This window comes from Bos taurus, chromosome 16, assembly GCF_002263795.3.
Source record: "Bos taurus isolate L1 Dominette 01449 registration number 42190680 breed Hereford chromosome 16, ARS-UCD2.0, whole genome shotgun sequence".
Lineage (NCBI taxonomy): Eukaryota > Metazoa > Chordata > Mammalia > Artiodactyla > Bovidae > Bos > Bos taurus.
Window position 1 is genome coordinate 64,611,691 of NC_037343.1, and position 13,975 is coordinate 64,625,665.

Sequence of the window (13,975 nt, forward strand, 5' to 3'; positions counted from 1 at the left end):
AGTTGGGTAAGGTGGGGCTGGTTTTGGGATGACCATCGTAAGGGGCACACAACCTAGTTCCTTCACAGGCACAGTTTGCATTGGGGTTCGAGCTTCTACGAGAATCTAATGCCGTCGCTCATCTGACAGGAGGTAGAGCTCAGGTGGGCTTCCCTGATGGCTCAGCTGGTAAAGAATCTGCCCCCAATGCGGGAGACCTGGGTTCGACCCCTGAGTTGGGAAGATTCCCCTGGAGAAGATCCCACTCCAGCATTCTGGCCTGAAGAATTCCACGGACTGTAGAGTCCATGGGGTCGCAACAAGTTGGACATGACTGAGCGACTTTCCCTGTCACTTTCAGAGCTCAAGTAGTAATGTAAGTGATGGGGAACATCTGTAAACACAGATGAAGCTTCACTTGCTGATGGGCCTCTCACCTCCTGCTGTGCAGCCTGACTCCTAACAGCGGATGGGAGCCCTGTTCAAGAGTATAGGCAGGCTCTGAGTAATGTTCGTCAGGTGGACCTCGCTTTGCCTTGTTACCTACATTATAAAACAGGATAACAATACGTACCTCACAGAGTTATGCAGGTTGTAAGAATTAATACACAGAGTGCCCTTAGCACAGTGTGCAGTACACAGAAAGTTCTCAGTAGGTGTTTGCTGTTAGTGAAAGGTTGTTATCCAAGTCGTCTTCATGAAAGAAACACTCGCTATTTTTTTTTTTTTCACTCCCAAATGTCCTTCCCCATGGAAACTTAAGGTGAAGAATGGCCATGAACTCAGCCTCAAGCTGCGACTTCATTCTAACCTTGCTTGATCGAGCCTGAACCTTAGGTGTGGCCGCAGATGGAAGGGACCTGAAGCTTTCTGTGGGCTCCTGGGCCTGCTCCGCTCTTGTGGGAAAACCTCTCTCGGCTGCACCCCGGGTGAGGATGCCAGAGCTGCGGCTTGTTACCTGCCATGTTCCCAACACTACACCTAGGGCTAGGCTCCCAGCAGGCCCTGGGTGAATGCTCAAGTGTTGTGGAGGAAGTGGCCTGTTAGAAATCCAGCCTTACAGGCCCTTGGGCACTCACCACGGTGTTCTCACACCACAGCGTCAGGCAGTAGTTTTTCACTTGGGCCCAGGCATCCTTCATGCTGAATTCTGAAAGGGGCACCAGCTCATTGCTGTCCTGACGACGGTAGCTGGGTAGAGGTAATGAGGAAGAAGCAAGTCAGAACAGCAGGGCGGGCCCATCCTCTGGCCCACAGCGGGCTCCCGGCTGTACCCTCCGTCTCCCTATGTGCAGCTCACCTCAGCTTAGTGTGTTCCGGCAGGAGATCCAGCTTCTTAGCCACCATGTCCCGGACCTGGCTGTAGGGGAGCCTGAACTGAGTCTCCATGACCACCGTGTACTTGTAATGCACCTTGAGTGTGTAGGACTTGGGGACACTGAGCTTGATTTCCTGCTGGGAGAGCCAGCAGAAGGAATCTGTGAGTGCCTGAGGCTTCCTCCGAGCAACATACTGGATCCCAGGGAGTAAGTACCCCCGTGGTGGGGAAAAGCTCAGAAGTGCCTGGTTTCACACTAGCGTGAGAAGGCCTTCAGAGTCCTGTCCTCCAGCTCAACTCCTGCTTGGATGAAAATTTCTATGGGTGATACCTGGCCCACCAGCCATGGGCCAGCAGGCAGTGTGTGCATGGAAGAGGGGGAGATTGTCAAATGCGGTGGGGGAGAGGGGTCCCTGGTCCCTGTATGTACGGTAACAACTCTTCTACCCCTTCCCTTGGGGCTCTTTCTACAATCCAAGGACACCACCCGTGGAAATGGTTAGGTGGGCAACCTAAGCTCGCTCTTTCTCTACCACTTGAAATAGTACAAGGAAAAAAAAGATTACCTTGGGCTCTTCTTTTCCTTTCTGACCTAAATGGAGAAGGTGAGAGTAAAACAAAGGAAGATGATGAATGAACACTCTCAGCCCCTGCCATACACAAGACAAAACCGCTTAGAACCAGGCGCCCAACTTCATACGCTTTAACCTGTGGGGTGATTATTAACCTTAATAAACTGTGGGGGAAATCATTGGGTAGATGTGAAGGGCAAAGCCATGAACACAAAATGAACCTGGTCTCTGCTTCTAGGGAGCATATAGGTAATTCGCAAAGGACCATCACATCTTCACCAGCCCATGCGGTTAGGGAGGGATCCCAAAGGAGTGTTAATAGTAGTGCTGCTGGTGTAGTGGTATCATGCAAGATTCCCAAAGGTCAGTTAAAGCAGTGGGCTCCATCGAAACAAATTCAGGGAGTGTGAGATGAGCCAGGGGCCACAAGAAGAAATAACTGCGTATTTTTAATTTGTCCTTTATCTTTTGTATGTTTTCTAATGTATAAAATATATTAATATAGCAGTACATGTATAATTTATGGGGTTTCCCCAGTGGTTCAGATGGTAAAGAATCTGCCTGCAATGTAGGAGACCTAGGTTCAATCTTATGGTTGGGATTGGTTCCCAACCCAAGAAGGGAATGGCTACCCACTCCAGTATTCTTGCCTGGAGAATCCCATGAACAGAGGAACCTGGTGGGCTACAGTCTATAGGATTGCAAAGAGTCAAACATGACTGAGTGACTAAACACATATAATTTATATAAGAAAAGTATGTATAAAGATATTCACCATGGAAACAGCAGTGCATAATCAAAAAAGACCACTGATCTCAAACAGCTGATCATTAGAATCACTTGGGATTTTTTTTTTTTTTTCCCCTAGAAAAACAGGTTTCTAAACCTGATTCCAGTCCTAAAAAATCAGAATCAAAGGCCTTTGATTCTACATTCTTAAAATCTTCCTAGGTTAATATGTGATCCTTGATGGGCCCCTAGACAGAAAATACAAATTCAAGAAAGCTGTCAAGGACATTGGGGGATAATAGAAATTTGAATATGAATTATATAATCTATATTATATAATAATATATAATATATTAACACTATCCTAGATACAACAATTATATTGTGCTTGTGCAGAAAAGCATCCTTGTTCTTAGGATTCAGATGCTGAAGTGCAGGGTGAAGTGTCATGAGTCTGTAACTTAGTTTCAAGTGGTTCAGCAACTAGAAAAAAAATTACATTAACAAGAGGAACAGCCCAAGTACATGGTGCAAAATGTTAACAATTACTGAATTTAAGTGAAAGATATTCTTGTGTTCATGTTGTACCATACTTTGAACCTTTCTGTAGGTTTGATATTTTCAAAGTAAAAATAGGGGTGGGGAGCATCCCAAGTGATTCTGATGATCAGGTGGGCATGACAGTCATTGATCTAGGATCTGGACAAACCACCTATTCAATGCATCTCTACCAAGCACTTACTCAGGATCTGCTTAACCCGCATTAGTGACCAAAAGTCCATGACTTCCCAGGGCAGCCGTCTCCACATATCAGGAGAGTCTCCCTTTCATGTCTGCCCCGTGGTCCTTTGTCCATCCTCCAGGGCTCTGCAGTTTCTTTTCTAGATAGAGCTCCTCAGTCGTTTGAAAAGAACCACTCCACCCCGCTCTGAAGTCAACAGGTTCAATTAGTTGAACCTTTCCTCCTGGGATAAGGTCCCACGACTTAATGACTGATTGAGTTGGGATGCTCACAGCCTGCCAGAAAGCAGCTGCCTTTACCCATGCTCCATGCATGTTCTGGAGCAGGCAGGTAGGAAGGACTTCTGTTTTCCTGTGTTTGGGGTGGGTGAGTGACACAGGAGATGGGGTGCTCGGGGGCCCCATGATCATAAGCTGGGAGAACAAGAAACCAGATGCTGTCAGGCTGGGAGAGCAACCCTCCATGGGAAGGCAGCCTGGAGCACTCCTGCACCCAATCCCGGGATGGTCCTCCAGAGACACTAACCTGGTGACAACTGGGGTCTTCCAGGAGCACTGGAACTCGGGGGAGCTGGGATATCAGACTCCAGGGAGGTTTCTTCCTGGAGGGGACAGGAAGAGAGGGTGAGAACCTTCATGCAGACACAGTTCTTAGGCAGGGATAGGAGTCGGGGAGACCCTGCAGACCACCATGGAAGGGAGCCAGATGCAAACAACTTCCTAAAAGTTGGAGTGGTGATGACATTTAGTGGAGACTAAGGGCTGGGAATGATTGAAGGCAGGAAGAGAAGGGGACAACAGAGGATGAAATGGTTGGATGGCATCACCGACTCAATGCATATGAGTTTGAGTAAACTCCAGGAGTTCATGATGGACAGGGAAGCCTGGCGTACCACAGTCCATAGGGTTGCAAAGAGTCAGACATGACTGAGCAACTGAACTGAACTGAAGGAAAGTATTGATTCAATGGGAAGCAGAGTGGGCCTGGTGAAAATAATCACAGTAGAAATAATAATGAGAAAATAAGAATTCTAACCCTCCAGCTACAAAGCCCTTGCTGCCTAATCACCCCAATTACCACACTGGAAACCCACTGGGGGCAGGGTAGGACCCTTGTCTAAGCTCACTCTCTCACTCTACACCTTGCCCCTTCAAAAGAAACGTGCCACTTCTCATCTACATGGCATTTAGAACTTTTCCAGTCATCTGGACATCGTGACTCTGACCAGGGACGGCCAACACCACAGAGGACAACTGGTCGCACAGTCTAGAGAGAGACAGGATCCATTGCCATCAGGCATCTGCACAGATCCAACAAAGACCACTCCCCAGGCCTGGCAGAAGGGCAGGTCATCGAGATGGGGGGGGGGGTGGGGTGGGGGTGGCAGCGGCATCAGAAGCAGTGGCTGGCAAGGTCTGCTCTGATTCAATGCTCTAAAGCAGATTTCCTTTGGTGAATGGATTTCACCAGCCAGCACGTTGACTCGTCTTCCTGGTGAAGAAGACATCTGGGAAGACCTAAGTCATCACATGCTGTAGCTGTGGTCAAGTCACCCCTGACCAGGAGAAATCACAGAGCTGGGGGCCCAATAGGACCTGCTGATGCCTCCACTCAGCACATCTGGGTTTTTTCTTTCATCCCTAGGTTCAGCTCTGAGCGGCTGGTACCAACTCAAGGTGGGCTCAGGACTAATGAGTCCTCAGGGCGTCTTCCTCTCTGCTCCCCTCCATGGTCTGTCGGTGGCAGGGTTCAGGGGTGGGAAGGGAACGGGTCAGCCCTTGGCATTACGTTACCTGGGGCTGCTGCTGAGGATGGATCCGCAGCTCAACTGGTTCAAGGTAGTTGCAGGGAACAAGCCCCTTCTGCAGTGCAGCATTGTGGAGCCAGAAAGTGGGAAACAAAGATGCACTCGTCAGTAGCCACAGGGCAGGACACCCGGAGACGGGGGAGGGGTGGGGGGACAGGTGAAAGAGGGGCAGCTGCCTGCATGTAAGGCGGCAGACGCTGCTCCTCAAAAAGCTTGCCATGTGCTGCCAGGATCCTGTGCCATTAACCCACCCACCCCCCCATCCTCTGAATACCTGCCCGTTGAACATGACCGTAGCCCAGTTATCATTGCCCTTCTTCAAGACAAAGACGATGTTCCCTGGCATGACCTGCAGCTCCTCTGGTGTCTCAGGCACAAACCCAAACAACACTCGGTGGGCTTCCCCTTCCAGGGCCCTGCGGGATGGGGGTGGGGAGAAGAGGAGGGGTAGACACAAGATACGAGATCCCATCCACCATCTAGCCTGGACCACATCTGCTCCCTTGATGCTGTGGGTCAGCAACTATGGACCCGGAGCTGGGAGCCTCACTCCCACCTCTAACTGCCCAGGTGACCGTGAGCAGGGAGTTGCCTGTCTGGTGGCCCGAGAGGACTCTGCATGTGAATGTGCTCCGTAACCACACATGCAGTGGGACAAGAGCTAAAAAAAAACCCAACATAACACAACACTCGATGACGCCTTGCAACCCCTGCCCTCCCTTCCCTTCTGAGGAGGAAGGATCCCAGCTGTGCTTGTGGCCGAGTCTAGGCGGGGCCCAATCAGATGCCAGGGTGCAAAGGAGCAGGCAGGTGAGAACCCGCCGGGTGAGGAGGATAGTGGGGGAGGAGGGCAGAAATCCCCTAGAACAGCAGTCCCCAGCCTTTTTGGTACCAGGGGTGGGTTTCACGGAACACAGTTTATCCATGGACCAGGGCAGGGGAGTGGTTTAGAGTGTTTCTTGTGGACTGTGTTTCTATTTTGTGGCAATTTCAGGATATTCCGCCTTGACTTTAGGGGAAGGGGCCCAGTTCCTATGAGAACCTAACGCTGCTGCTCGCCTGACAGGAGGCAGAGTTCAGGTGATAATTTGAGTGATGGGGAGCAGCTGTAAATACAGATGAAGCTTCACTCACTCCCTGCCACTCACCTCCCACAGTGTGGTCCAGTTCCTCAGCAGGCCACAGACTGGAACCAGTCCATGGCCCAGGGGTTGGGGATGCCTGCCCTGGAGCCAGCTGAGGCCGTCCATGGGGGAAGGACAGAGAGTAGGGGAGATGGGCCGGGAGGCAGTGGGGGGATGTGAGGCTGCCTTGCTCTGCCTTACATAATGTCATTTCCCCTTTGCCGTTTCCTCAAGGCCTGCTCTGCTCTGCTCTGGGGCGTCCCATTTGAGCCACTTCAGAAGGCGTGACTGCGGCCAGCTGGCCTCTCCAGGCTGGTTCCCTTTCCCTCCCACTCTGCTACCTTCCCTTCGGCCCCTCGTTTTGTCTCCAGACCCTGCATTCATCTCTGTGGGGGAGACGGCCTCCCCCAGCACAGGGGAGCTTCGGGGTGAGTTCACAGGCCCCTGCCTTTCTCTAGTTGCTTTGCACTCTCTCCACTCCTTGTTAGAACCTTCCCTAGTGGGGAGGGGGAGGCTGGGCTTGCTTCTTCACTTAGAGATAACTCTGAAGAAAGCTGTAGGTTTTGTCATCCTTGGCTTCTCCTCTTACAGAAGAATGGCTTCTTTTTCTCGAGTCCTTCCTCTTCCTTCTTCAGAAAACATGTGCCAACAGGGAGTGAAAAACGCGCCCACACAGGAAAGGACGAGCCGTTCTGGCCTCCCACTCTGCTCTCCCCGCTCCAGGGAGCCTGGCCTCTGAGGGGGATCCTCCTGAGAGGAGGGCACCCTCCACTCCTCCACCCTGAGGTCTGTGTGCAGCCCTCAGAGGGTGGTGTTCCACAGACACTGCGGTCCTTCGGCGACAACCCCTTGCTGTCTCGGTGCACGCTGGCCTGGGGACACAGGGCCACCCCTCGGCTGTAGCCAGGTCACCACCGTCAGCCTCACTGCAGTCAGAGCTCCATTCCCACCATCATTCCGCCCTAGCCTCGAAGGCAGGAGGAGCCTGATGTGCTAAATTCCTCACAGTTTGGACCCTGACCCCAGCTTCACCTTCTTCACCCGTTTGTTGCCCTCGGTTCAGGCTTGGGAGTTTGGCTATCCTGCATTTTGGTCTAAATCTAACTTACCTGAAGATCTCTGGGGTTTTCGGCCTGGGTGGAGGCTCAGCTGCCTATCGGACATGCAGGAGAAATAAAGGAGGCCAGGACGACAAGGGAAGGAGGGGAGACAGAACAGATGGTTAATGGTAATTTAAGCCTCCTTCCAGACCAGAACATTGAAGACTGCATTTCTGGCTCAATTAGAACACTCGTGAGGGAGAAGGCAATCATGTACCCTGACTAAACACTGGAAAAGAACCCCTCCCACCAGCTCCCTGGGCCCAGATTTCACCAGTACAGCAATTCATCTTGAGCCAGACCTGGTTTCTGGAGTTTTAGCTGTCACAGAGCAACATGGCATCATGAGGGTGCTTCTGCCCTTGAACTCTGTCCCCTCCTAGGAAGTTTCTCAAAGCACTGCTCTATAATTAGCATCTGCTCTACCACACAACATCTGTGGGTAGTTAAAAAACAACTCAAGGGACTTCCCTGGCATTCCAGTGGCTAAGACTCTGTGCTTCTAAGCAGGGGGCAAGGGTTTGATCCCTGGTCAGGGAACTAGATCCCACATGCCATGTGGCCAAAAAAAAAAAAAAAGTCCTCTATGTCTGTGGTGATAGTTACATAACTCTGTAAATATACCCAAGATCATTCGGTTGTGCAAGTGAAGTAAATTAATTGTATGGTGTGTAAATTATAACTCAATAAAAAATTTTTTAAATAAATAAAAATCAACTCAAGGTCCACAGGTCAGGTAAGAATCTCCTTTTAAAGTATGTTCCCTGTTCTACCCTGAGTCCTATGGAGACCAGTTATCTGGGCTTTTTCCCCTCTGGGAGTTCCCTGGGTGCCCCAAAGCCCAAGGGAGTCCTGCAAGGCTTTCTTCAACTCTCTGATGAAGAGAGAGGTCAAAGAATCTTGCCTCTCTTGCTCTCCTCCTCTGTTCCTCTTAGCCTCCGATGCCCCAGCCTTGGTTGCCTTCTGGGCCAGCAGTCAACTCTCTGACCCTGGGAGGCTGCCAGCACAGCCCTCAGAGTGACCAGGCGTGTGCACACTGGACCGTGGGACCAGCACACTCAGAAACCCCTCCCTGTGCTCGCGTGGACTAACGCCCCTGCCCATACTGGTTCTGTTGCCACAGAGCTGGAACTGTCCTCAGCCGGCACGACCCACTTCTCTTCACAAGGAAGTGCCACCTTCACATTCCAGACCCACTGGCATCTAGTCTATCTGGAACCGGTCTCTGAGCCCACCCTGGGGGAAAGATGGTTCACCCTGGGGACCCCTGCCCATGTTCCTGAGGGGATTGCTGCCTGCGGCCGATGGGTGCAGCCAGAAGAGCTCCCCCTGTGTCCTGTGTCTGAGAAGGGACAACGAGCAAAAGCCTTCCATGGCTGTGTTTCAGTTTTCTGAGAGAATGGTCAAGGCTTCGGGAGAGATGAGACACGCTGAGCTCTCTTGGAACTTCAGAGAAGCGAAGGCAGGCATTTGAAGGGGAAATGGAGGGCTGGCTCCCGAGGACTTGAGATGACACCCAAGGATATGATCTTGTTCCCCTTCCAGCTGTGGGATCCCTGACCAAGCATGGCCAGGCATACACCCTCCACAGACTGAAAGCTCAGCTAAAAGAGCCCTGAAAATGAGGCCGCTCAGCACAGGCACTCTGCCCAAGCTGGCTCTTTCCCAGAGAGCCCTGGAGACCCGTGGAGAAGGGCAGGACCACCTCACCTGCGGCTGCAGTGGGGCAAACCCCGAGAAGCTGTCCTGGTCTACCACAGAGGCCACCACCTGAAATTCAGAGAGGGAGGTGTGAGGGCTGTGCTGGCTCTGTGTGCCCGTCCTTCTTTGTCCTCCCCAAGATCCCTTCCTCACACCCTGGATCTGTTCTCACAGGGACTTGGTTCCAGAGGTGGACGGTGGCTAAGGATGGGCTTGTCAACCCTTAGGTTAGAAGCTGCCTCCCCAGGACAGAACCAGAGGCAGGCACCCCTTCCTCCAGGGTCCCCTTGCCCTCAGTCCACAGGGCTCATGCAAGAGGGGGCTCAGGGGACACCGAGTGGCCTCACTCACCGTGGCCTTGCCTAGGTAATCCTTCTTGACCAGCTGAGCCACTTGCTTCTCGTTCGGCCGAAAGAGCCTGCCCACAGGGATCACCACCGGCTCATACAGCTTCTGTTTCTAAAACACAGAGGACAGAGTCTTTTCCTACCTGTAAAATGGGGGTGATGACCCTGGTCCCTCACTGAACAGATGCCCGGATCCATTGAGAGAACCTCGCAAGAGCGCTTTTTCTCCACATGCAGGGCTGGACTTCTTAGTGTGTCGGGGAGGGCCATTTGGTTTCACTGTCACCTTATACCGAGATGTCTGTGGGTGCTGTTTGCCCAGCACCCTCTTTTCCTAGAGGGGCTGCCCCCCCCCCCCACTCTGTGAGGCTCACGGAGGGCTGTCACTCCTGACATGGGTGGCCCAGGACCCGAGCGAGGCCCATGACCATGCTCTCTTGGGGCTGCTGTCCGCAGCCATGGACAGATATGTACAGACTGACTTATGCCCCCTTGTTCCTGGTGTTTAAAAATATGATTTAGAACAAGCTTCATCCCTACATGTGCTCAAACTCAACTTCCCACCATTTGTTCCTATAATCAATGCATTTGTTCTCGAGCACTGTCATGTGTCTGGCCCAGAGCCAGGCTGCGAGAACCCAGCGGGTAAGCAAGCGGGCACAGCCTCTGCCATTGGGTGCTGCCCCCGGTCCCCCACCAGAGCCCCCTTGGAGGGGCATGAGGATGGCTCTGCTGTCTCTTCCTCTAGGCCTCAGCTTCTTAGACTTCCACATTCAAGATCCCACAGGGAAACAGACCCCAAGATCAGCGTTACCTGGAGCTCAGAGGAAGTAAAAGCGCCACATTTTTGCTTCCCAGTCGACATGTGCACAGAAACAAATCCGAACCCAAGCAGACCTGCTGCTTCACCAGCGCACTCACCCAAACGCTTTCCATGGCTCTGTCGATTTTAGAGTGTCTCGGCTCAGACTTCATGCTCACAGCCAGCGCTAAATGTTCTTCAGCCTTTTTCCATTCCTCCCTCTTGGCGTACATGAAAGCAATGTTATATAACACCTAGAAAAGCACAGGCCACAACATAAAGCTTGAGGCTGCTCCGAATCTAGGGACCAGGCAGGGAAGAGCTCTCACTTTTTGCTCCTGGAACGTTGCCTGGTGGCCTTTCTCCCTTCCCCAGCTCTCCTGGAGATATCTACAATACAGTGCAATCAATATGGCTCCTGACTTATATCTAACACAAGGATGGTGTGAAGAAAACACCATGTAATGCAAAACTCCAACATCGTGTGCGTTCCTTCAACAACCAAGGAGGTCAGGAGTGGGCTAGAGCTGTTGTGTGTTTTTGGTATGGACAGCAGTGACGTGTTCAAGGCCCCTTGAAGAGCTGGGGGTAAAATACATGCTGTGGCCTCCCAGACCGGCTCCTGCCACTGGTCCTGGGCTCAAAGACTGGACGATGTGGGATGGAGAGATAGAGGGTTCTACATCCACAGAACCCATTCTAGAACCTAGGAGTAACAAGATGTAATGTAGTCATATGGGCAGGAGGAAGCTCTATGGGCAAGAGTTCGCTGGAGCTGGAAAGAGACCCAATACAGACCCAGGGCAACGCTTCACCTGGAGTGGAAGGAAATCAAGATGGCAACTAATAAGCAGGGTTTACTTTACCTTTTTTAAGATTTTTTTTTCACGTGGACTGTTTTTAAAACCTCTACTGAATTTGTTACAACACTGCTTCTGTTTTAGATTTTTGGGTTTTTTTGGCCCTGAGACATGTGAACTCTTAGCTCCCTGACCAGGGCTCAAACCCACGCCCCCTGCATTGGAAGGCAAAGTCTCAACCACTGGACCACCAGGGAAATCCCTAACTTACTTCTATTTAATGACAGTGTAGCCAGTTCTTAGGGCTCCTCACATCATGTATGGAGGATGACTAAGTGACCAGGAGCTGCTGCAGGCTTCTCACAGGTCGGAGTGATAGGAGTCCCAGCCTGATGCCCTGGGGTGGGGTGTGGGCGGTTCTCCAGGGCTTCAGAGAGGAGATACAGCTGGTCACCTGGGGCCTCGTTGGAGAAGGGGATTGTTGGCCTTCTAAGCAGTAACGCATGGAGGCAGTGCAGTGGAGGGATCCCAGGGCTATTTTCTGCTATGTGGCCTCATTATTATAAAATGATGATAATAACGTTTCCTGCCTCCAGATTTTTGTAAGGAATGAAGAATTCATGTAAAGCACTGTGTTTAATTGGCACGTGGTGGGTGCTTTAGAGCTCTTCACTACTATCATCACTGTTATCTGCGGAACTATCTTGGGACTTGCTGGGAGGCTGAGCACAGAGGTCTTGCCTGCCTTCTCAGGGAGGGTGACAATGCCCATGTGATTTGGGGGAAGACCACAGGGCTGGGTTTGCTGACTGATACCATCTGGGGATTCTTTGTAGTCACAAAGCTAAATCTATGAAGAACTCGGGGAAATCAGCACTGGAAATCAGTGCTGTCTGTCGTCTTTATCATGATCATTGATATGATTTACTGACCATCACTATGGGCCAAGCACTTTATCTGCATTATCTCTAAGCCACACAACCAGCATACAAGGTAGGGGCCTCACTTCTGTGCTTCCAGAATCCTTCCCTAGCACTTTGCTCCTCCTAACCCAATCGCCTCACATTACGCGTGACCATGGGTGTTTGGCTGCTGACACCTTGTGGCCCCTTGGGCCTCTAATGCCTGACCCTAGCTGGCATTATGTGATGCTCAGTCGTGTCCAGATCTTTGTGGCCGAGTGGACTATAGCCCGCCAGGTGCCTCTGCCCATGGGATTCTCCAGACAAGAATACTGGAGTGGGCTGCTGTTTCCTCCTCCAGGGGATCTTCCCAACCCGGGGATGGAACCTGCATTTCCTCCGTTGACAGGTGGATTGTTTACCACGGAGCCACCTGGGAAGCCCTAGCAGACATTATAAACATATGCAAAAATGAATGAAAGTGTTAGCGAATGTGTATAGGGTAACTACTCAGCCTTTCTTTACAGATGAGAAGGAGCCCGGGGCTCAGAAATGACACTGAATTCACCAAGGTGTTTAAGACTAGGAAGTGTTGGGCTGGGATCTGATCCCTCTCTCTCTGATCCCAAAGTCCTTGCTTTAGTGCAACCAGCTTCCGAGTCAGCACCAGTGATTCTCACCTCTTGGTACTCACCCACCTGTGTGGTCCCTTCCGCATCCAAGGGAGCTGAATGTGTAGCGAATAGAATATTATGCAAATGAGAGGTTTCCATAATGTGACATTTGAGGTTGGGTTAGAAAAGACATCAACACTCTGTATCAGTTCCTCTTGGATCATTATTTCCTCTGGGGAAAGCCAGCTACCATATCATGACAGGACTCAGGCAGCCTTAGGGAGAGGTTCAAGTGGCAAAAAACTGAGGCCTCCTACCAAGAAGTAACCCTAACTCGCCAGGTACCTAAGTCACCTTGGAAGTAGATCCTTTGGCCCCGGTCAGGCTTTCAGATGATGGCACCCCTACCAACGTCTCTACTGCAACCTCCTGAGGGCCTCTGGTTCCTGATGCCCGAAACCATGAGAGAATTGTTTTAAGTGAAAGTCACTCAGTTGCATCTGACTCTTTGCGACCCGTGGACAATAGTCCATGGAACTCTCCAGGGCAGAATACTGGAGTGGATAGCCATCCCCTTCTCCAGAGGATATTTCCAACCCAGGGACAGAACCCAGGTCTCCAGCATTGCAGGTAGATTCTTTACCAGCTGAGCCACCAGGGAAGCCCAGATTGTTTGAAGCCACTCTGTTTTACAGCAATTTGCTATTCAGCAGTGGAAAACTGGAGAAGGAAATAGCAACTCATTCCAGTGTTCTTGCCTGGAGAATCCCTGGCAGACTACAGTCTATGGGGTCGCAGAGAGTTGGACACGACTGAGCGACTATCACACAGTGGAAAACTATTACACTTCTCAATACCAGTCTGCCACCTACACTGTGATTGGCCCCGGGCCTCATCCAGAATAGAAGAGGACTGTTTATTTAGGCAAGTATGGATGTGAGAGTTGGACCATAAAGAAGGCTGAACACCGAAGAATTAATGCTTTCAAACTGTGGTGCTAGAAAACTCTCTTGAGAGTCCCTTGGACAGCAAGGAGATCAAACACTCAATCCTAAAGGAAATCAACCCTGAAGATTGATCGGAACAATTGATGCGGAAGCTGAAGCTTCAATACTTTGACACCTGATGCGAAGAGCTGACTCATTGGAAAAGACCCTGATGCTGGGAAAGATTAAGGGCAGGCGGTGAAGGGGGTGACAGAGGATGAGATGGTTGGATGGCATCATCATCTCAATGGACATGAGTTTGAACAAACTCTGGGACCTAGTGAAGGACAGGGAAGCCTGGCGGGCTGCAGTCCATGGGGTCATAGAGAGTCAGACACGACTGAGCAACTGAACAACATGTATGGTGGCAAGGCTGGTTCTCCCATAGTTAGTTGGCTGGTGCTGAACGACGGGGACGGGGACCAAGCCCAGAAGCGGAGAACTAGACTCCC

General features: G+C 51.2%; 1 protein-coding gene across 4 annotated transcripts in view; it reads right to left on the reverse strand.

Annotated features, from left to right (window-relative positions):
• The window catches only part of NCF2 (neutrophil cytosolic factor 2), a 33,077-nt gene that overhangs the window by 5,971 nt on the left and 13,131 nt on the right, over nucleotides 1-13,975 (reverse strand). For 2 of the 4 annotated variants that reach the window (XM_005217265.5, XM_059875221.1), the window contains exons 4-13: nucleotides 10,341-10,475; nucleotides 9,424-9,531; nucleotides 9,082-9,141; nucleotides 7,381-7,424; nucleotides 5,422-5,563; nucleotides 5,134-5,202; nucleotides 3,866-3,941; nucleotides 1,864-1,889; nucleotides 1,280-1,431; nucleotides 1,059-1,170 (exon numbers count right to left, since the gene is read on the reverse strand). In XM_005217265.5, the coding sequence (XP_005217322.1) occupies nucleotides 1,059-1,170; nucleotides 1,280-1,431; nucleotides 1,864-1,889; nucleotides 3,866-3,941; nucleotides 5,134-5,202; nucleotides 5,422-5,563; nucleotides 7,381-7,424; nucleotides 9,082-9,141; nucleotides 9,424-9,531; nucleotides 10,341-10,475 (924 nt within the window). 4 annotated transcript variants of the gene reach the window in all.